Raw genomic sequence first — 24,735 nt, 5'->3', positions numbered from 1 at the left:
CAATGGAAGAATGGTTACAAGACCCACTGACACCCAGCAACTTCCTATATATATGCTGACTTAACCACACCTTCATCTTACCAAGTGTTCTTAAAACATTGAAATCTTTCTCCTACACTCCACAGAACAGAACATTCCAAGTGCATTGAGATGCTTCCATCCCCCTTCACCTATTTTAGAATATCTTGGATTCAAAAATCATCAACAACACCCTTGGAAGCCTCTTAGCTTAAATATCAAACCAAACTCTAACATATGCACTCAAAACATTACTTGTGAGCCTCATATCAAACTCATGTAGTTCAGTCTCTTCAACAAAATCTATATTTTATTCACCCAAATAACATTTCTGACCTATTCCCTTCTCTCCAGATCCCTAAGACCCTTGATGTTCCACAATAAAATCCTCATAGAATAGGCAGGATTAGGAAACCGTACACCTGTCTCACTTTATCCTCCACCGTCCCTATCAAACAACAACTAACCACCCCCCAAGTCAGTGACAGCAATCCCCTTGTACCTCCACATTTATCTCACCTCCATATCTTGACTAGCATTATTATTATATGCAGGCTTCAATGATTCAGCTTTTAAACTTTGGCCTCCTGATTGGAACCAACCTCTTTAGGAGGTTAATGTTTTGAAAATCGTAAATTTATTGTAAATCATAAGGGGGCTTGAATTGAATCATATCATGAATGGTATCACAAATCATAATATTTTTTCTGAATTTTAAAAATGTTATAAAAAATACTATAACTCACAAAAAATAAGAAAAAAATGACTGCATTCTAGCAACCATAGACATCATATGAGTAGGTTTTGATGGTGATTCTACTACTTGTATACATTGACCAATATTCAGTAAGTAATATGATTAAGTTCAACATTACTTATTTTGTTGTAACCAGAAAAAAATATATATATTTTAAGAACTATAATTGCTAAATTATTGAAAGTTATACAGATGGAGTTATAGACAGACAAGACAATATTTATAGAAGAAATGAATAATTCAAAATACATTAAATATCGTACAAACCACAGTTATATACAATTAAAAAATAAGACTCTGAGATCTGCAGACATTTCAACTGTCCTAAAATTTACACATTGCAATTCATTTTCCATTTATTTTATAGATCATGCATATTTTGCACACATTTCGTGACAGAGATGAAGACATGGCTAGCGCCTTTGCTTTCATGGCACAAAAGGTATGGAGCCAACTGGTGTGAACAGCTATATATTCAATAAGAAAATAATAATAAAAATATGGTGGACCCCTATTTCCATGTTACAAAATAAAAGGGGAAAATATGGGGTCAAACTCCTATTTTCATGCTTATAGAGACATTGAGGTGTCCAATAGAAGATGACAGTATAAGCCCTATTTTCAGGTCAGAAAAGAAAGAAAAAGTATGGGAAAAGAAAAGAAAAAATGAGTCAAAGCCGTTATTTTTCTGTTAACATAGGTGCCCAGAATCCAAATGGAAAAAACAAAAGATAGCATAGAGCCCTTGTTTTCATGTTAAAATAGGTGACCAAATTATGTGAAACTGTGGTTTTTGAAGGACTTAGTTTAATGTTCTTATTTTGTGATGGATAGGTGTCCAAACTATGCAAAACTATGGTTTTTTGAACGACTTAGTTTAATGTTTTTATTTTGCGATGGATCTAAAAATCCTTAAGTTGCTGCACTCTGTTTAATTAATTACATTTTACAAGTGATGTAAAACCACAGTTTCACATGAAACTAACAAAAGTTTATCTGTATTGATTTTTTCTTTGAAAAATAATATCAATTCAATAATAAGAGAAAGGAGAAAGGATTTACATGAGAATGGCTTGGTAGATAAGGGAGCCACCATAGCCAAAAAAAAAAAAAAAAACAAAAAACAAAATGCCAAGGTATTAGCATTTGTTGATTCTAGTAAATAGACCTTTGAATCAACAACTATAATTTGGAATTTCAAAAAATATAGCTCTTTTAAAAATTTAGTCAATAATTAACTTTTTATTGATAAGCAACAGTAGAATGGAAATTTGTTCCTACTTATAATGTAATAATATAATCATCACAGCATTAATTAACATTTTATCTAATATTATGGCTCTGATGTTCAAAACGAAGATGATTATTAGAAACTTCTAAAGGAGATTATTCATCACAAAAATGTTGTATTTGATTGTTTAGGATACTTGCTTTTCATGATAACAGTTATGCCTATTTAAAATTTTAGTCTTCTATTATTTGTTGTGCACAAATGAGTTGTCAACTTTTAGGCTTTCAGTGTAATTAACTAATTATACCTCTTCCAACACTTCCTTGAGTTTCATAAATAAGTTTCATGTTTTATAACTTTTAAAATATTTTCACTATTTCCTCAAAATTTTCAAATTCCTGAACAAGATTTTTGAAGTTTTGCCATTTTCACATGGCGGTACACCCAACGAAATAGAATCTTCAAACCATGGTTGGAAATTGAAAACATCTATACATGCACGATTCAATTATTAAAGCATTTGCCTCAAATATTGAACCCACTTACCTGTGAAATTTCTCGATTGTCAAACAAGCTGTAGAACTGTATGCGGTAGTTCTCTGTCCGTATGGCAGCTAACCCAGCAGTGTGATCAAATGCAATCCCATTAAATGAGTCTTGATAGATCTTTGGAAATGAACAAGGAGGCTGAAGATACACATGTAAGAATACAATTAAACACCATAAGCAATAGTTGCATACTTGCATTGCAAAATGAAGAAAATAGATTGAGCCCCTTCTGAGTTTATAGTCATGTTCCACTAGCACCAGGCCTTAACCAAATATAAATTATATAATACAATAAAATACATGGTTTCCATGCTACGATACACCCAGATACCTGTGCATGGGTGCGATGTCATAGTGGACACTTCAGTTTTTAATGTAAATTCAGTGTGACAGGTGACACCTCATCCACCCATGTCATTTCTGTATCAGCAGTACCATAGCTTCCACATGATATAAAACAAGTATAGTCAATCAATCATTACAGAATATCGGGTACATGTGCAGAAGGATTAAAAGAATCCAGCCACAATTGACAGTTCCTACCTTAGGCATCTGCTAGGTCCAGACTAAAGTAACAAGGAAAAAGAATACAAGCCAAGTACATAAAAACATGGGATACAAGAGTAGTGCCGTCTTCCTATGGGGTTAGTGTTGGGAAAGGAATTCCTAGTTTCAATTTGAGTTTGCTAGCAGCTCTAAATTTGTTGTAGGGAATGGATTTAGAGTGAAATTTTGGGAGGATGAATGGTGTGACAATGGGAAGTTAATGTAATTGGTGTCCAAGGCTGTAAAAGTTGAGTTTAAAGGTTATTACTGTTATCCAATGTTTGGAGAGAATTGGAGAGCAAGTTGTTTGTGTACTACTTTCAAACGTCCTCTGTTAGACAAAAAAAAGACAACTTTTTACAAAACTGGAAGAAATTAAAGTGGGTGTTAAGAAACCTGATGCTAGACAGTGGAAGGAATTTTAAAATGGAAGATTTTCTGTTAAGTCATTTTACCACAGGTCTGTTGGGCAACCCTTTTCTCCCTAGACAGGAGGCAATTGCTTGGCTTCTCATTGGAAAGTATTCTTACTGCTGAATAACTAAAGTCAAGAGGTTTATTGATCCCAAACATGCACATTATGAGCATGGAACAAGAGGAAGATCCAAGTCATTCGTTTATTCATTGCAGGGTTGTGGTGTTTGTCTCCTCCTTTGCAGCATTTTTCAAGATAGATGTACCAAGTCCATCTAACCCTCTAGATATTTTCACTAAATGGCCAGGAATTTCAGGCAGCAAAAAAGCTAAAATCTTCTGAAGCATCATTACTTCAATGTGTGCTGGGGCATTTGGAGGAAAAGAAACAAGAGAATATTCAATGATAAGTACAGAGAAGAGGTTAAATTAGTAGCAGAAATTGCAGCTTCAATTGTGGATTGGTCTCTTGCCCATTTGGAATTTAAAAATCTTAGCAGATGTGATTTTGGAGATAAGATGTGGGAGACTTTGACATATTGTAACAGGTATATTCAGGTTTGGATGGAAATCATGTTTCATTTTTTGGGTTTGGTTATCCTTGTAATGTCTTGGTGAAAACTCTTCACTAGGTTGTACTTATTTTTTCTTTAACAAATTTTTCTCTTACTATCAAAAATAAATAAACAAATAAATATGGGAGTGTGTCTGTCTGTCTGTCTGTCTTTTTGTCAGGTTATTTAGAGAAGGCTGAGCAACCAAAGAATCTTCCATGTGGCACGTTGAATAGGGCCCAAAGAATCTTCCATGTGGCACGTTGAATAGGGCCCAAAATGGGCCTCCACATGTTACTCTCACTATATTAAAATACTGAAATATACTAATCCAATATTACTTGTGGAAGACACAAACAAAAGATGAGGTACAGAGCTGATGTGGGATTGGAGGATTACACAATGGCCAAACCCCAAGATTTAAAATATCTGTCAGTGGAAATATCAACCGTCCAAATATGGGAAACATGTTGAAAATGTTGGAAATACTGTTAATATGTCAAATATAGAATGATATTATTATCTTGTTCCAAATCATTAAACAAAGCTAAGAAACTAAGGTTATAGACAAAATAATACGTTGTGAATTTGTCTTGTCAACCTTTAGGTTCAAACTACATGATGGAAAAATGATAAACAAAAAATTCATCAAAAAAAAGTTCAAGCAAAATTTAAACTCAAAAAAAAAATGCAAATGATTCAAATAGATCAACCAAGTAATCTATTACACAAACAAAAACTAATATTTAACTCCATGTTTGAAATGAATATCAAGTTGGGTCAAAGTGGTAATCATGTACATTAGGAGGGCAATAGCATTGCTACTCCACATATCTACAATATTGCCACCAATTAATGTTATAATACTATCTCTTGTACTCCACATAATGCTGGAAGTGTTCATTGGGAAATATGTAGATTCCAATAAAATTTCAAATTGCTACCCATGGAGATTGAAATATGTTGTGAAAATATTAGGAACTTTATTGACATATTAAACCATGGCCAAACGGCCCAAACCAGAGGGTTCCTTGCTTGGTTAACAACTCAGAGGAAACATCATATCCCTACATATGCAAAAGTGTGTCGAGTCATCAAGGGAAGCTACCTATTCAATCCTATTAGAGAATATAAACAGGGAGCATGTTTTCCTGAGAGATCCTTAAATGACCAAGGAATCTTACATGTGGTTTATTAGTTTTGATCTCGTAAGGAGTTTCCTAGTTCCTTTCCCACCCAATATGCATGGAAAAGATCTCAACCCAAAACAACTTGTCAGTTGCCATGTATGCAAAATAAGCCCACTTTTATAGTTAAGTTTAAACCTTTAAATGATTAACATTAGCTGTTAAAACCATTAATACAGGGTCGAGCAAATAGCTTATATGGACTGTAGATGAACATGTGGCCAATCCAGTTGACCTTATCTTCATGTGGCAGAATTAGGTGGGTTCATTTCAGGGAAGCTCCCTACTTGACCATTTTGCATATATATTTGAGAGCAGCTTTTCTACTTAGTTAGCCCCTTAAACAACCTAGGAATTTTCCACATGGAAAAGTAGTTTTAATAGCCCAAATGATAGGAGTGCAACTTGAGCTGGGCTAGCCTGAACACAACCCAAAAAAAGGTCAGGTTGAGTTAGGTCAGATAGACGTTTGGGTTAGGATTAAGGTTGAAAAATACGAAATGAGGAAACCAGGCCAACACAAACTCAGCCCAATCCCACAAAGTTAGGTTAGGTTAGGTTAGAGTTAGGATTGGGGGTTCAACCACTTGGATTGGGTTATGGTTGACCTCAACCCGACCTAACCTGACCTAACTTGCACCAATACCAAAATAAGCCCTAGATGTTCCTCTTGTCATCATCAACTCATGGTCATGGGGAAATTTTCATCTCAAAAGCCCCTGCTGCATGTCCACACCAATCTTTGTGGGCAAGTTTTTTATTAAAAATTAGAATTTTAGAAGGCTAATATTAGTTGGGGAAATCACTAAAAAAAGGTGGGTACCATATAATGCCTCCGTGTGGCAGAAAAAGGTTTTGACATATAGAGAAGCTCCCCGATTAACCCAATTAGGAAACCTTTACATATACAGATACACATCGGATGTTTAGTAAGTTGTCGTCCCATAATGTATACATGCATGTCTCTTGTATAAAATGGATAAAAGACCGAAATAATTAGGACCAATCCGATAATAATAACTATGAAGCTAATGGTAATGACAGAACTCAGAAGAATGAAGAGCATACACCATTCCTATACCAACCTTTATCCCAGAAATGGACTTTGAAAGCTCCATGGAAGGCATTTCCAAAAGATGAATTTGATTATCTGCACAAGAAATCTAAACTTGCTATATTTTAGTATAATCATTAACATGACAAATACATTTGTTTTAGAATATAAAGAAGCATAATAATGGGACAGAGCCCAATTAGAGTTGGGGACTCACTCCAAGCTAAATTTATGGATGTGGTGGAGGGCGTAAAAAGGGAGTTTGGATATGCTCCTCACAAAGCATGCCTCACTCCAACCTCATAGCACATATCAGCCGTGCACCTGGAATATCTAGTACTTTTAAATTTTTATTTCATGGGGAGATGTTCCAGATGCATGGCTGAAACGTGCTGTGAGGTTGGTGTGAGGCACGCTCTGTGAGGAGCAGATCCGATCTCATAAAAAGGGCTAAGGAATTAAATATTAGCAGATTAACCATTGAAGGAGATCCCAATGTGGCAATAGGATGGTTAGGAAAGGAAGAAGATGGCATGTGGCCATAAACAAAGACTTTTCAAGTGGCTGACTCGGGGTAGGGAAGTGAGATTGCAGTGGGTAAAAAGGTGTGGTAACTCCTTTGCAGATACACTTGCCAAACAAATGGTGGCAAGGAATCAGTTGCTTTGGGCTATGTTGTAGCTTTTCTACTTTGGAGGAGAGTTAAGAGAGCTTACCTCCCCCCCCCCCCATTTATGTATTTGTTCCCTATCTTAGAATGAAATGGTTCTGTTATTGATCAAAAAAATATCGGACAGAGTTCATAAAAAAATAATATAAAGAAACTTTCTCACCAAGGAAAGTGAAGGATCTGGAGAATATGTAAAATATAGAAGTGGAGACCCAATGCGTGATAGATATCTCTTCTTCCCTGTGTCAAGCTGCCAAACCACAAGAACACCTTCTCTTCCACCTAAATTTAGGACAAAAAGTCAATAATATGAATAAGAAAATCATATTAATCCATGTGAAAACATCACTAGAAAGAATAGTTATGGCAAATAATAACTTCAGAGCATTTTTTTGACAAGTAAAAGAAAATTTCATTAAAAAAGAAAAAACTTAGTACATCCTGGATAGGTGTTAGGCAACACATGATAACAAAATTAGAACAAGCATTACAAAATCAATTCCCCATTTCACAATTTTGAAGCCCCAACTTCTCCTGGATCTTTTCTTCTAATCCTTATTAACACCCATCACCTCCAGACTTGAAGGCCCCTAACATTCCAGGAAATCAGCCTCAATTCTGTCTGCCCCTAACATTCATCTTCCTTTTCTTCTCCTTCTTCCCATGCCTCTCATCAATCCCCAATTGTTTTATTGTTCTTTTCTTCCCTTCTGCTTCTTTCAAACTGCTCTACTGCTTTCCTAACTACCGTTTCCCCTCCCAATACAGGCCAAGCGACTTCCCCACTTTCCATCTGTCTCTCCACCAGCTTCTCAACATCCACCCTCTACTTCCTTCTTTTGGAATTTCCCCCTCCTTAGAGCCCACCTCCACCTTACTCCCCTTTTTTAATCCCACTCCCGAAATTTCCAGCGATCTTACTTCCTCCCTCCCACTCTCGCTCTCCTTTTCTTTTTGACTAATGACTACTAGCTCTCCTTTTTCTATTGTACATAGTACACTTAGCTCTGTTGCCCAGAGCTATCTTCCAAATCTTGATTATATCTCTTTCTTTTCTTTCTCCTTCCTCCCTCCTCCTCCTCCCTATTCCCTTCTCCCCCCTTGTCCTGCTATTTCTTTTGGAAAGTTAGATTCCCAGAAAGGGTCCGAACTTACATCAGTATTCAAACAGGCAACAATTCTAAAACCCTCGAACCATCCATAGCAGGCCTCTTGTTTCCTGTTATTGTTGATAGCTCCAACTTACCAGTGTTCATTTCCTCCCTTTCTTCTATCATTGATGGTCGTCTTCCTCCACTAACACTGAAAATCTCCTGCCTCTGTGATGTTAGCAGAGAAGTATTCTGGCTTGAAGCTGAACCAACCATCCAACCTATGGTTGGGATTGATCTCTATGATTTCTCCTCAACATTTTCCAACAAACCTCTCGTTTGTTGGTTGCCTAAACGTCCTTCTTCATCTTACTTTACAAAGCACTATCATCCTCCATCGTAATAGTCTTCTTCCCTGCGTCAAATCCTGCCATCAGCCACACATAATCGTCTGGCGAGCTTTCCACAGCCAAATCTCTCTTTTGCATTTTCTTCTACTCTTTAGATTCAAACCCAGGCTACAATTAACTAAAATACCCCTCAATATCTTCAACAGTTTGTGCCACTTGGGCTTCTTAAAATATTTACCAATTTTTTCAAACAGCGGGCCCCACCACTAATTTCTCTCGACTGATCTCCACCTGACCCCTTTAATTCCTTCTCCTCCACTTGGACCGCATCCACCCTTCCACCAAGATTTGAGTTATCCATGTAACCAACACTTGAATTCTCCATCGCCACCTCATTCTTTCGTTCTTCCCCTTCTTCATCCTGCCTCTACAACTTCCCTGCCGCCTCCTCTTATTTGTTGTCTGAACCCACCCCTTCTCCCTCTCCCATCCTTCCTTTCACCGTAAAACGTCCAATCCTCCCCTTCTATTATCAACTGTAGCTGATACCTCTCACCTACAAACAATAAAATTATACTGCAAGGGATACTTTCTGTATCCTCTACCTTGATTAGTAAACACACCAACTCTAGCTTCTCCCAGCCCAGGATCGATTTCTATTATTATATTTCAAAAATCTGCCACACCTATTTCCTATCCCTTCAAACGTTAAACTGTTTCATGCATGTAATGTTATCCCGATGACCCCCCAATCCATACCACCCTTCTCCTACCTCCAACCACTTCGCCTGCTGCCAGATACCACCAATAAAGTCACAAGTCCTAGCTTTTTCTTCCTTGAGTTCTCATACTCCATCACCCATCTTCTGCTTGCCAGATATGAAACATAAAGGGTAACAACCCCCCATTCTTCTCTTTTCCCCATTCTAAGATTGCCCAGGCTTCAATTTTCTCGATCTCCAACTCTTCTCCAATCATCCTTCCTACCAGGCTAACGTATAGCACAAAGACTGAAAAATCGCAATCAAATTTCCAATAGTTCAGTTCTTTTTTATCAATAACAACAGCATTTTATTAAGGATTAAAGCAAGGCACAAGTAAAATAGGGGAGAGATAAGATCTATTAACTCTCCCCACAACAATACAAGACTACAAGAGATTGCAACAATGCCCAAAACAATTGATCTCTCCCCGCCCCTTGTTTTGCTAGTACATCAGCAAAAGAATCGGAACTCCTCTTCACCCATTGCAATTTTATTTTCATATCCTGTGCCAGCCACTTAAACTTCTTCCTTTCATTAAGATAGCACCAAAAACCAACTTCCTCCTTTTGCTACTACCAGCTTTGGGCCTCCTCCAATGACCAACCTTCTACTATTCAACTCCATTGCCCTTTGCACTCCTTCAAGAACCGCCAAGATCTCGGCTCTTAACACATCACCCATATCAATGGGACTTGAATAAAAAGCTAGCATTTTGCCCTCTTCATCCCTGAATACTCCTCCAATGCCTGAATGACCAAATTCCCTTGACTGCTTCTGTCAAAGTTGAACTTGATGAAACCACTAACAGCTGGAGAACAAAGAGGGGCTATAACAGCCTTGTAAGAACCTGAAAAAGCCACCTCCCTCCAATTTCTAAGCAAATCCGTTGGGACATCATCAAAATAAAGGGGCTCAAAGTTAAACAAAAAGTAGTTGGAATGGAAGGCCTAAATTTTTTCCTTGATGACTTATTAAGGAAACTCTACTAGTAGCATACCTACACATATAGGAATAAACCAAGGAAACCTAAATCTATTCCTTGATTTGAAGGATTTTAAACCAATTGTTTGATATCCCCAACCCTAGTGGTCCCTATCTTAGAATCAAAGCCATTAGTTAATTGTAATCAACTAATCATATTTAATAAGACTAATTTTCTAGATTATTCACCACCTTTTCATTTTCAATATGTATATTAAAGATCAAAGGTCACCAACCTTTTAGAACATAAGATCTCTGAGGTGAGACCATTCAGAAAGGAGAATATGCCTTTTACACCACACCACCCCATCCTGCATGGGTATAATACATGCATGCATGCATTCTCAGGTTTACGTACTAATAGATAGTGTTTCTTGTACCTGAATACAGATAGACCCCATCAGAGGAGAAAGAAAGAGCATTCACTTCAGCTGCATGCCAGTGCCATGTTGAGCAGGAATCTGCATCATCATCTCCTATCACCCCAGGCCTTTCTTCCCCATGCTTTACCACTCTTCCATTAATTTGTTTTTCATTTGCAGAGAATATTCTCTTGCCAAAACCTCTCCATATCAAAATCCTCCCTGTTACATCACCCCCAGCCAAAATTCTCTCAGTTGGATGGAAAGCAAGAATGGTCAATTTCTTTGTGTGATGCAATGTCATCTTCCTGACTACATCATGTTCTGAATCCTTAGAAGGAAGTTTCCACACATGAAGCCTTTGCTTGTTTCGGATGCCAAAGAATTCCCCAGAGGCACTAATAGTTATGATTTCTGGGTGCTGAGTCTGTAAACAAAACAATTCCAAACATCTTAAATGTAAATTGGCATATCTCATATAACTTAGATATAACAAGCAAGTGATAATATGCTAAGAATGTGGAAACAGTTGTTTAAACAAAAAAGAAAATACAATGCTTGCAAGCAGAAAACATATATCCCATTATTATTAGAACAAGTGATAATATGTTGTTGGCATATCTCATATAACTTAGAACAAGTAAGTGATAATATGCTAAGAATGTGCAAACAGTTGCTTCAACAAAAATGAAATACAATATTTGCAAGCAGAAAAGATATATTCCATTATTGTTGTTGTTGTAGAGAATTGGCCAGTTACTTTTATTAATCAAGATTTAAATAAAGAGTACAATGGTCTAGATCCCAATAATAGGGATCTGACCACCAAAAGAATTCATTCTTACAATTCATCCCAAAAGAGTTCTGGCTAAAGAATCAGCCAAACTGTTTGTTGTTCTTCTCATCCATCTAACAGACACTCAAATCCCTCAAGGGGCATGGCACAAAGGCGGCTCGTAGAATCAGGAATGTAATATGTTTTACATCACATTAGCTACTTGAAGTAATGCAATTGAGGAAAATTGTTACTTTTATTAATCAAGATTTAAATAAAGAGTACAATGGTCTAGATCCCAATAATAGGGATCTGGCCACCAAAAGAATTCATTCTTACAATTCATCCCAAAAGAGTTCTGGCTAAAGAATCAGCCAAACTGTTTGTTGTTCTTCTCATCCATCTAACAGACACTCAAATCCCTCGAGGGGCATGGCACAAAGGCGGCTCGTAAAATCAGGAATGTAATATGTTTTACATCACATTAGCTACTTGAAGTAATGCAATTGAGGAAAATTATGGGTTTTACATGCTTGAAAATGTTTTATATATTTGATTTTATTTTAAAATTCTTATTTGAATATGTTTTACATGTTATATTTATGTATTTTAATTTTAGATAATAGGTTGTTTAAACATTTATTTTAAAATTTAAGTTTATAATTACTTTTGTTTTCTTCTTTAGGAGAGACCGCAGCTCATGCCTCTCCAAGGGCTGCTTGTATGTGATAATTTTTCCTAACTAATAAAAAGTCAATTTATTTATCAAAAAAATTTAAGTTTATATTTTTTTGCATTTTTTGAATCATTTGGATTTTTTTGAATTTTCTAGCATTTTTTTATTTTTTAGCTTTTTTATTTTTGCACCTTGCTTCAAAAAGGCGCACACCTCGCCTTGGGCGCAAATTGACCCCTGCGCCTTTTTTGCTCCTTGCACTTCTAAAACACTGGCTGAGATAGAGTACAGGGCAATGACACATGAAGTTTCAAAACTATTGTGGCTAAGGTCACTTTTGAAAGAATTGGGTATTGATTGTGAAAAGCCAATGATGCTATATTGTGATAATCAGACAGCTATTAACAATGCATATAATCCGGTCCAATATGACACAACTAAGCACATAGAGGTTGATAGACATTTTACATAGGAGAGAGTTGCTTTAGGGGAGGTCTTGTTGCCAATTGTTACTTCTGAAGAACAATTGGCTGATGTTCTAACAAAAGGTGTTCCAAAGGGGAAGGTGATTCATTATATAAGCAAGCTGGGCATGATTAATATCTATGCTCAGCTTGAGAAGGAGTATAGAGAGACTAGGCTGAATGGGCCCTAGTGATTTATTTTTATTTAGTACTGTTTTCTTATATTGTTTAGTTGTTAATGGTTTGATAGGCTTGTTAACTCCTTTTTTTATTTCTTTGAAGTGATGAGTTGGCTGCTCACTTAAGGGAAGATCTGTAATTAGCCTTGATTAAACAAGTTTATAAGGGAGAGGGAGAAGTTGTGCCAATAGTTTGGCAGATAGCTTAGCAAAGCAAAGGATCCAAAGAACATATATGTTTTGGGCACATTTGTAATTTTGTACTAGGTCAGCTTACTATGCCGATTTCTTTTGTAACTTCTTGTTGTATCCTAAAGTATTTTTAATCAATAAAATTTTTCAAAGTTAATTAATCAAAAAAAAAAGAGGGAGAGGTTGTGGCATGTAGTGAAAAGTATCCATGGTTGTTTTGAATCAGGTTGGGATGCGGAGGTATCCCGAAGGGCTTTGCTCACAACACCTTTGAAGGCTATCTCTGGCATTCTCCCCAAATTCCTCATATTTGTAAGGCACAGTGCTTGTTCTGGAAACTCCATTCTATTTTGGGAAGATATTTGAGTGAGCACTCAACCCCTAAAAGATCGTTTCCCTTCTCTCTATTCCATCTCCCTCTTTAAAAAGAAACCCATTTTTTGGTTCCTTCCCCCCCTGGTTTGTCCTTTGGCTTTAAACTGGGATTTTGGGTTTCGAAGAGGGTTAAGGGATGAAGAATCTCTTTGTGTTTCAGAGCTTTTGTTGCTTCCAGATTCGGTGTGTTTGGACCCCCTAACCCGGATAAAAGGGTTTGGTCCCTAACCCCAATTGGCTCCTTCACTTGTGCATCTTTTTTTAAAGCCCTTTGCTCCAACCCCTCCTCTCAGGTCTTCTCTGTTAAAGAGGTTTGGTCAAGGCCAATACCCCCCAAAATAGCAGTTTTCTGTTGGGAAGCCTATTATGGTAAGATCAATACTGTAGGAAACTTGCAAAAGAAGAAACCTGTTATGTATTTGTCCCCACATTGGTGCTTTCTGTGTAAAGTGAAGGGTGAGGGCTATAACCATTTGCTAAAATCGTGCTCCTTTGCTGTCAATATTTGGAACAGGGTTGTTTCATTATTTGGGTGCAGGTGGAACTTGCCCTCTGAAGTAAAGTTGTTGTTCACTCCGGCTGCCTTTGGGAGATTGACAAAAAGAGGGAAGCTAATGTGGAAATGTATCAGAGTCGCTACCTTGTGGATATTATGGGAGGAGAGAAATGCTAGAATATTTCAAGAAAAGGGAAGAAGTCTTGCTGAAATCAAGGACTGCATATTGATAAGGACAATCTTGTGGTTAAGATCTTCACATTTGTTGGCAGATTACTCCTTTAATGACTTAAGGAGAAACTAGGCAGCAGTGGCTTCTACAGTCTCCACCAAGAACAAATCACAAGCTGAATGGAAAACCCCACCGGATGAAGTGGTAAAATTGAATTTTGATGGAAGCTGCCAAGGTAACCCAGGGCCATCCGGGATAGAAGGGATTCTGAGAGACAAAGACAGCAATATGTTGTCTTTATTTTCAGGACCAGTGGGTGAAGGAGATTCTGTAAGGGCAGAATTACTAGCAGTGATACAAGGTATACAGATGGCTAGTCAAATTGGAGTGAACAATTTGATAGTAGAAGGGATTCCAAGGTAGTAGTGGGATGGCTGATAAGTCCAGAAACAGCTTGTTGGGGCTACAGGGATCTGTTAAAGAAAGTTAAATGGATAACAAGAAATATGACTGTCAGGTTTCAGTGGGTCAACAGATCAGCAAATGCAATGGCTGGTTCTATGGCCAAGCAAGAGGTGCCAAGGGGAAATCTGTTTTGGGCTACTTTGTAATTGTGTTTCAGGCTTGGGTATGTTTAGTGTATATGTTTCAGTCCTCGGGGGAAGTAACATCTCGTGCCTCCTCCTAGGCTGATTGTACTTTCGTTATTTGAATTAATAAAACTACTCACATTTACCAAAAAAAAAAAACAAGTTTAGTAAAAGATTAGAGAGCTAGGAGAGAGGGATTGAACTAACTCCTCCATCTCCATCTTCTTCTTCTCTCTACTGTTTTCTTCCCTTTTCTTGGTGAAAGTTGAGCATTATTTACAGATTTATTGATCTGAATCACATCTTTTGGGACTCCAAGAAATAAGTTATTTGGTTGATATTAGATTTCACATTGGTGTCATTTGGTCATTAAACCATCTTTCTTATATCTTAAGATGAACAAAAGAGTGCATAGGTAGCCATGTAACCTTTTTTGTTGAGCTGGCTGCTGGTATTACAATGTTGGTCCCAAAGCTGAATATAGAAGAGTTGTGTTAGTTTGCAGTTGACATTAAAACCTCTGTCAAATTCTTATGAACATGGATCCTGAGTTGAGTTGAGATAGTCATACAAATAATTCCACTTTATCACCTTAACTTTCTCCTTTCTCTTTTTCTTTTCTCTTGTCTTCTATCTTTCTTCTCATACAATACATCTTGAAATAGTGAACTTAGATTTCCACTACTATGTAACACATTCTCAGACATCAAATCTAGATAACAAGCCAAGAATGTTCATTAAAACGCACATATATATGTACAACATTCATATACATGCCATCAGCTTTACAGAAGAAAGTCTTTCAGAAAATTTCAGCAGAAAAGCAAAGTAAATAACATATAGGAGCGAGATCTAGTTGCACCTCTGACAAAGTCACTCCTCCAAGCAGACGAGACTCCGATAGGTTACACTTCCGAATTTGTCCTCTTAATACTTTGGACTTGTCACCTTGCTTGCTTGTATCCTCAACCGACACATAAGCATAAAGATCAGATGGTTTTCCATTGCTATGAATTTGTGGACGCAATAAACCTGGAATCACCTGAAAAATCAAGAAATGGTTTTATGAAACACCTTCACTAGGGTCCACCTTAGGACCACACAACACAATGAGTGCAGAAGTAGAGACCATCATATAGTTACAGTGTCCCTTGCTAAAAACAAAGAAAATTTAGAAGTATATTTTGACCATCTTACTAGACTAGAGGAAACTAACATCCTGATCTATCTGTTGAAATTATATCAAATTAAAAAAAAAGTACATCACACAATGTTATCCCCAGCAATCTGGGATATTGGGAAGGGTAAACCGGACACAGTCCTAAACTTTGGCGTATTTTATTGAACACATCAATAAATCAAATCATTAAATCCATCTTACCATGGAATAAATTGGGAGTTGGACATCCACCTTCTTCATTAATTCCGGTACTGAAAAATCCCAATAGCAAATGGATCCATCAAGAGATGAAGTCCAACAGTAGCACAAAACTTTACTTGCAGAAGTAGAAATTGGTACAACAAAAACTGAAGTTACAGGGGCTTGATGACCCTCCAATTCTGTAATCTGTAATACAAGAAGGCAACTTCTTTTTTAACAAATAAAAGCCAACTGAAAAATAAGCTAATGGGAACAAGAAGGACAACATTTCAATATCAAAAATAAAAACTACCTGCATGCCTGTGGAAGTACTAAATACTGAGACTGTGTTGCCTGTACAGAGAAGCAGTTTCTTGCCATCATTGGAGAATGCTGGTACAGATGAAACATAACTTTTGCCACCCGTAATCATTGCTCTTTGAAATCAAAGAAATGCCAGAAAACAAAGAGTTACTACTATTCCATCATTATAAAACATCAAAAAAACGGAAGCTAATTCAAATGTAATCCCAGATCCGCCCCTTATTTAACTGATCAAATCAGCTGATAGGATTGGGCCTTAACCCTATCCACTCATAGAGTCCATGATTTAAATAAGATTTAGATATGGAAACCTCCTAATAGGATTAAGAGATGGCTGATCTAATTTGCAGATAAGATAAGGGTTTACCCTTATCACTTAGAGGGAATTCTGATCCAAATATGATTTGGATCAGCAATTCCTAATGGGATTATGAGCTGATCCCTTTAAGGTTATAAAAGGATGAGGGAGCGGCAATCTTTAAAGACATACACATTCTCTTTCAGAGTTGAAATCACAGAAGAAAAAATACAGCACCACTGCGCTAATTCCTTCTTGCCGCCACCACAACTGCCAGCCGATCTCCTCTTCCCAATAGGAGTGATCAAGATTGGATCTTGATATCAGTACTATGTGAAAAGACTAATTGGAAGTCGTGCTCACGGGTCGTCCAGCTGATTCTTGCGAAGGATCTGGTTCTTTTGAAGAACGTTGTTGATTCTGATCCATCCTACACTGCGCCATCTTCAATGGGAGCAGTCTTTGGTTCCTTCCTTGGGCATGAACACCTCCATTGGGAGATATTGTTTCTCCATATCAGGTATATTCCTCTCCTATTGTTTTTGTTCAGATCTGGTTCGGTTCTTGGTTCAAGATTGATCCTAAAAAAATATGATTTTTCTAAAATAAGGAATACGATTCTCAATAGGAAGGAGAAATTTTTGAAATTCGCCCATTCTATTCCACAAGATTCGGGCATCCATACGATGGACCTCTCATCCTTTTAGAGTCATATTCACGTGTCCCCTGGTTAGGAGGTCGGGTCAAATCACCCTCCATCAGGTGCCTTGTTATGTCACCATTATTGTAGCCTGATGCTACAAAGTGTGCTTTAGAGTATTGGAATACATAATTTGACAATAAAATATTGAATTTGAAGAATCTAAGTTGGAGTGGTTAGTGATACTTGAATGTTTTGTTGAGGTGGGCCCCGTTGTTTTGGTTTGGTTCTAGGTCCTTTGTTCAATGGGACCTTGAATGTTTTGTGAGATGAGCCCTTAGTGGTTTCTTATGGGCCCTTTGTTCACTTTACCTCTCCATAAAGTGAATTAAACGGGCAATAGGGGCTTTGTAGACCTTAATACCCAAGTAAATGAAGCATGTGGATTAGTCGATGAAAAATGGTTCACTTGCCACTTGGGATGGAAATGGAGTCGCCACCCATCAGATACGGAATTGGAGGTGATGGACCTTCGAGAATGATTTTCAAAACCGCTTTGTTTTAATAGTGACTCCAAATCTCAAGGCACCGATCCAATCAATCCGGCTAAGACTCGGGCGGGAGAGGGAAGGGGTTAAGCACCCCTCTCCCGAGTCGAAAGGTGGGGCCCACATGGTAATACATGAATTATATCAAAGATAACACTTGAAACAAGAATTCTGCCTACAAACTCCATGAGCTTAACAATTATTTAGTTCAGATTCAAGAAAAGAAATAAAAGAGTCGTTAACCTGTCACTACCTAAACAAGTAAATTCTAGATGAGCATCAACAAGCATTAACATGCACTCCAACAATGGACTAAAGACTAAAACATATCAGCTAAAAAAAATCTAACAACGTACTAAGAACAATGACATTGATGGAATCGGTTACAACACAGAGAAGGTTGAGTACAGAAGAAGAATAATAGAAAAAAAAATTCAAAGAAAAAAGAGGATGAATAAACGTCGACAGGGTAAGAATTTAAAAATTACCGTTGAACTAATACGATCTACTAGCCAATTAACGACTGAACTAAATTCAAATCCAATTATCGCACGGGAGGGAGCAGCAAAGCTCAGGTCAGATTGGATTGAATACGAGAGGTCTACGGGGGTGAGCTCAATGGTACCCACTCCATCGACCTCCTCCACAACCTCAAATCCTCCCTGTAAAGAAAAATAAAATAGAGCAGGTTTAGTTTTAATCTACCTGAGTGATGTATGGGAATGACCTCTACAACTCGCCTGATCCAAGCTCACGAATAGGGGGAGGTGCGGTCTGCTATAGAATGTCCAGATTGAAAAGGCAAGGTACCAACCTCTGAGCTAGATGATTATCGTGATCGACTTAGGTTAGATGCATTCAATTGGTGGCCATTTTCAGGTGAGTTTCAGTCTACCAGGCAACGTGGGGTTGGGATTTTGGCTTGAGATAATTGAGGCTGTAGGGAAGATCCGAGAACTCTGTTGTTTGGTTCGGAGATTGACGAGAAGACAGTACCGATTTCATATGATACCTAGAAAACACGCAACCACAAGCCAAAAGAATCGCCGCCTGCTTCGTTTGAACGAAAAAGGGGATGAATGGATATTCCTGAGATTGCTGAACTGGAGGGGGGGGGGGGGGGGGGGGGACAAGTCAAAACTGCTGCCGCCGCTCTGGTTTCTCAATTTGAAAATTGAAGAAGATGAATAGTGTATTTCTGAGGTCGATCTGAGAAGAAGAAGAAGAAGAAGAAGAGGAAGAAGAAGAAGGTCAGAGAGAGGGATTGGAGGAAGGGGAGGTTGAAGATGGGTTCAGATCTGTCGCTGCAACTTACAGCGGCGGGGACGGTACAGAGAAAGGAAAAAGGTCGCAATAACAAAGGAGGAAGAAGAAGAAGATGATGGGGAAGAGAGAGAGGTAGATTACTGAGAGACAGAGGGACTGGTGAAGGGAATTAGATTGCTGGTTTGCCGCCGCTATCGAGAGGTCAGGGAGAGTGAATAGTGTCTATTCGAACGAAGAATAAAGGTTTGATATTATTAGGGCACATGGTAGTTTTGGAAATTTTGGAGTATTTTTATAATTTTGGAAAAGTTGGGTCAAATTGGGTGTAAAGGGGTTAGGCCGGGTTTTTGGTTCAATGAAAGGGGTTAGGCCGGGTTTTTGGTTCAATGATGGGAATTTTTGGGTCAGAAAATGGAGGGTTGAGATGGGTCTAATGGTTGAGAAGGGTTTGATACGTGAAGGTTAGTGTGATTGGCTGAAATAGAATCTTTTTTGATGAAGAGGCAAATGGGGGTAGCTTTGAATGAAATTTCATGGGGAATGGTTTTTGGAAATTCTGGGTTGATTGGAGGGGTTAGATTGGCCTGGATGGGCCTGGATTAGGCAAATCTAGAAATTGTTCAAATTGGTTAATCTAGGGCTCAAAATGGAATCTTTGTGTGATAAAGGTGAAAATAAAGGCAATTTTGGGTGAAAATGTCTCAAGGTAGGGTTTTTGGATAGTCTGAGATGATTGGTAAAATCAGATTGAGCCAACTCGGCCTGGATCAGGCGGATTTGTAATCCGGTCAATTTGAAACCTTGAAATGGAATCTTGGTTTGATTAAGGGTGAATGGAGGTGTTTGGGGCTGGAATTTCATATGTAGGGGTTTTTTGGCATTCTGGGGTGAATTGAAGGGTTAGGTGACAGATTGAGAAAAAATAAGGTGTTGACAATTGCCCCTCTTTGTTATGAGTTAGAAAATTACAAAACAATAAAGACCAAAAGAAACACACATAGATTTTGGTGGTGGCTTGGAAGAAGGGGGGCAAAAAGAGGAAGGAGGAGTGAGGCAAAAAGGAATTTCCATGCAGCATCGTTTCATCATGTTCAGGCCATTTTATTCTTGACAAAGTAACCCTTCCTAGGTATCAAGAACCTTTGGAATCATGGTACTTTGCCATAAAGAAAGAAGAAAAAAATGAATAAATTGAAAAGATTGATAAAGCCTTAGTTAAAATTTTGATGTATCAGCATGATAGAAAATAATAATGTGTTATAAAGCAAAGAAATCAGTGACTTATGATGCGCCAAAGTGGTGGAAATTTTATGTGCTATATTGTGGAGAAATCAATAATTTATGGTATGCGAAAGAGGTGGTAAACTCATGTGTTATTTTATGAAGAATCCTGATTTATGATATCCTAGAGGCAAAAACTTATGTGCTATGTAGCAAAAAAATCCCGATTTAAGGTGTGCTAGATGTGGAAAATTCATATGCTATGCAGTGGAAAATCCTCATCTGTGATGTGCCAAAGGTAGAAAACTCATGTGCTATGCAGTGGAAATTTTGATTTATAATGTGTTAGATGGCAGAAAATCTAAATTTGAAATGTGTCAAAAGACGAAAATTCCATGTGCTATTTAGCAAAAAACTTGATTTATGATGTGCCTAAGTGGCAGAAAATCATGATTTATAATGCGTTAGAGGCAGAAAAGCTCATCTACTATAAAGCGAAAAATCAATGGTTTATGATGTGCCAAAGTGGTGGAAATGCTCATGTACTATAAAGTGGAAAAGCATGTGCTATAGTAGAGAGAAACATGTGCTATGAAGCATAAAATCTGATTTATGTTGTGCTATAAAACGAAAAGTATGTGCCATAGTGCGAAGAAACATGTGCTATAAAGAGAAAAATATGATTTATGATGTGCTAGATGGTGGAAAATCTATGTACTATAAAGCAGAAAATCAGTGATTTATGATGTGCTAAAGTGGCAAAAAAACTTATGTGCTATGTAGCGAAAAATTTGGTTTATGATGTGCCAGATGGCAAAAAATCTATGTGCTATGCAACGAAAATCATTATGTGCTAGAGGGATGGATACTCTATGTGCTATGTAGCGAGATACTCGGATTTCTAATGTGTTAAAGGGTGAAATGTTCATGTGTTATGTTGCAGGGAAAGTTCATGTGTGCTATAAAGCGGAAAAAAACATGTGCTAAAAAGAAGAAAATTCTAGTTTGTGATGTGCGAAAGGGCGGAATGTTCATGTGCTATTTAGCGGAGAAACATGTGCTAAAATGCAGAAAAACATGTGCTAAAAAGCAGAAAATTCTGATTTATTCTATGCCGGAGGCAGAATGTTCATGTATTGTGCAACGAAAAACTTATGTTTTATAAAACGAAAAATTATATGCTAAAAAGCGGAAGAACGTGAATTAAAAAGCATAAAGTTCTGATTAATTCCATGCTAGATGTGGAATGTGCATGTAATATACAGCGAAAAGTTGATTCATGGTGTGCCAAAGGCGAAAAACTCATGTGTTATGCAACGAAAAAATTTATTGTGCAATAACAGAAAGCTCATGTGCAATAGTGGAAAATATTAATTTATTTAATGCTAGAAGCAGAAAACTCATGTACAATGGCGAAAAATCTCATGTGTAGTGGGAGAACTCATGTACAATAGCGAGAAATCTTGATTTATTCTATGCTGGAGGTGGAAAACTCATGTGCAATAGAGGAAAATCTAGATTTATTCTATGCTTAAGGCTGAAAACTCATGTACAATAATGAAAATCTTGATTTATTCTATGCTAGAGGCGTAAAACTTATGTGCAGTGATGGAGAACTCATGTGCAATGGCGGAAAACTTATTGTGCAATAGCGAAAAAATTATTGTGCAAAATGATAAAAGTGGTGACAAGACTGAAAATTCGTAAATGTTAATAACACACCAAATGCAAAATGCGATAAAAATTGGAGAAGCATAATCTCAGCATATTCAATTTAACTTAATTGTCATTTCTCACTTGATTATTCTTTTTGTTGGGAATCATTTCTCTTCATATTTTTACTATACTTTGCATTTTTCTTTTTATCATTTACTTTTTATTTTTCTTGTTTTTTTTTGTACACAATGAACAACTAAATTCCTTTTTTAAAAGACTTTTACAGTGGTGCAACCTGAACTTCTTTAAGACATATTTGTGCTCGATTTAGGTATCAAAAGCCATAGGCTGCCCTCATTTGATCTCTGTTCTTTTCTTTTTTTTTTCTTTCTTTCTTTTTTTTTTTTTACTTTTCCTTTGTAGCTTTCAAAGTAGAAAGATAATGCAACTGATACATAAAGGAGAAGAGAATTTTTATCTTCTTTTTACCGTACACTTTTTTGGGGAGTTATGAAATTGAAATAGGAGATGACAGAACAACTATGTCCAAAGGGACCCACGTCACGCCTTAGCAAAAGACAAAAGTGGTCTACCCCTCTTCAAAAGAATTGATCGAAATCATAACAATTATAAAGGCATGTGCATCGAAAATGCAAAGGAAATAATCATGTATTCGCTTTGGAAAACACCCAAGTTTTATGGAAAATTGCCCCAATTCTTGATTAACAAGAGGATTTGTGATAAGAAATGATTGATTAAAGAATATTCAAAATAAAATCCTTCATCACCAGCCAATTATGTCTATCTTGTGCTAAATTTTCAATTTCAAAAGAATCGATGAGGACTTAGTGAATGGAACGAAACATGGTCTAGAACAAGAGATCTGAAATGAAGGGTGAAAGGCTAAAAAACGTATTTACAATGGGAACCAGTTGCTTGACCCTTATGTGGGGCTGCTATTTATCTTCATCCTCATTTTTGTTCATATTTTCTTCTTTCTTTTTCTCCTTTTTTCCTTTTTTTTACCTACTCTTTACATTATCAACTATGAATCATGTTACTTCACCAATCATGGTGGTCTTCAAATGTCAAAGATTCGATAGACAAACACTTAAGCCAAATGATTCTAAAGTTATTGAAACATATATTTGCCCCATTTTTTTTTTACATCACTTCTTTCTTTTCCAACCTTTTGCAAATATTTCTTCATCATTCATTCTCATTTTTCATTTGCCCTATATTCTCTACTTTGAATTTCTTTGCCTTTCATTTCGTCAAAGCTTTCCAATTTTTCAAATTTCCTTGACCATTCCTCCATTCTAAGTTGCCCTAGTTTTTTCTTCATTGTTCATTCCACTTTCTTTTTTTATTTATTTTCTCTCTTTTTTTGGGTCTGCAAAAGGTGCACCGGAAATTTAACAAGTTCACCAAGGAAAAGGCATTCATGCATTGGCTCAATTGGGCTGACTAGCATATTTTGAGAGATAATAGGGTCACTTGAGAATTGAGACGACCATAGGTGGTCACCGGTCCTTTCCTCTATTAATTGGTGAAGCATCAGGTAATGATGATATCCTTACTCTATGTTGGCTTTGGGGAAATTATTAGAGGATACACAATTTAAATTGTTAAAACTGCCCCTGTTTAATGATACTTGGGTGTTTATGGAAAAAGATTGGGGTTTATGCTCAAGGTGAAAGGGATGGTAGAATCCATCATATGGACGCCAAAACTGATGCGGAATGGGTGGGCAAATTTTAAAATTTTTCTACCTAACTTTCAACTGGGAATCGCATTCCCTGATTTTAGAATCAAGATTCAAGGATCCTACTTAAACCAGGACTGAACCAGATCTGAACCAAAAGAGAAGGGAGTGATTATACCTGATCCAGAGAAATAATATCTCCCAAAGTTGGTGTTCACGCCCAAAGAAAACACCAAGATATATTCCTTCTAAAGATGACACAACAACTGTGGAACAAAACTAGTAGAGTGCGTCCTACACACTGAATCATTCACAAGAATCCTTTGGAAGACAATGAGCACTAAACTGAATCAGAGAAATCGAACAGTAGTAGATGGAGGCGGCTGCAAAAGGAGAAAGCTATAGAAGAAGATGGCAAACTGCTTTTTTCTTCTCTAGGGTTTCTGAGATCCTATATCAAAACTACAGGTTATTGAGCTAATTCCCTAGGGTTTGAATTCTTGTAATTCGAATGAGGTTTCCTCCAATTGCTTAATGATTAAGAATAATCTCTTGGTCATATCAGGAGTTGCCCTTATCCGAATCTGTATTTGGATTAGAACTCTTCTTAATCTTATCTACAGATTAGAAAAGCTTTTGAGCTCATTTTAATCTCAAATCCGCCCCTATTAATGACTAATCAAATCGGCCAGTTCAAAAAGGTATTTAGGCTCAATAAGAATCAAGTGTTGAAAAGTCTTCCAAACTGCTGCCCAGTTGGGCTTCTTTGTATGGCATGGGACCCAAACATTGATCTACACACCGGCCACATGGGTTTGACCCAACCTCTTACAAGGCCTGGCCGAATTCACTGGAGAGCCCAATGAACCCTTTGAGCCCATCACATGGACCTTATGGGCCCAACACTTACACTAAGTGGTCCCTGGGCCAAACCATCTTATAAAAACCCAATGATTGTAGGCAGATGCAAGATTAGCCCATCAGGTATTATTCTAAATGGCCTTAAACTTAACCTCTCAGCACATAATGATCAAGCATTGCCCGGCAAGAGAGGGCCTCTCCCTCGGCTACAAGGAATAGTGTTGTACTCTCTACTTACATGAATCGCGGGAATTAAAACCATTTGCAAATATTTTGAAACCATACTTAGGTATATATCATATATATAAATTTTGCAAAACAAAATTCCAACAATTGAAATCAACTGCCGTCAGTTTGGTTTCCATCAGAGAGAGTGCATCCCCGATCATTACCTTTGTCCGACAAATGG

General features: G+C 37.3%; 1 protein-coding gene across 4 annotated transcripts in view; it reads right to left on the bottom strand.

The window, feature by feature from the left end:
- The window catches only part of LOC148846431 (Transducin/WD40 repeat-like superfamily protein), a 43,693-nt gene extending 24,542 nt beyond the window's left edge, over positions 1-19,151 (bottom strand). The window contains exons 1-9 of one of the 4 annotated variants that reach the window (XM_088955012.1): positions 18,432-19,103; positions 18,106-18,279; positions 16,121-16,244; positions 15,829-16,014; positions 15,310-15,489; positions 10,547-10,955; positions 7,144-7,262; positions 6,342-6,419; positions 2,553-2,693 (exon numbers count right to left, since the gene is read on the bottom strand). In XM_088955012.1, coding sequence (XP_088811138.1) covers positions 2,553-2,693; positions 6,342-6,419; positions 7,144-7,262; positions 10,547-10,955; positions 15,310-15,489; positions 15,829-16,014; positions 16,121-16,240 — 1,233 coding nt within the window. In that variant the 5' untranslated portion in view covers positions 16,241-16,244; positions 18,106-18,279; positions 18,432-19,103. Of the gene's footprint in view, positions 1-2,552; positions 2,694-6,341; positions 6,420-7,143; positions 7,263-10,546; positions 10,956-15,309; positions 15,490-15,828; positions 16,015-16,120; positions 16,245-16,621; positions 16,737-16,792; positions 17,011-18,105; positions 18,280-18,322 lie in introns of those variants that run through there. The other 3 variants (XM_088955011.1, XM_088955010.1, XM_088955013.1) reach the window with 3 other exon arrangements.
- Positions 19,152-24,735: the final 5,584 nt, after the last annotated feature.

The sequence above is a fragment of the Nelumbo lutea genome, chromosome 7 (genome assembly GCF_056320005.1).
Source record: "Nelumbo lutea isolate HS-2025 chromosome 7, American lotus-T2T, whole genome shotgun sequence".
NCBI lineage: Eukaryota > Viridiplantae > Streptophyta > Magnoliopsida > Proteales > Nelumbonaceae > Nelumbo > Nelumbo lutea.
Note: the sequence above shows the minus strand (reverse complement) of the source record. Positions and strands in the feature narration are given on the sequence as shown.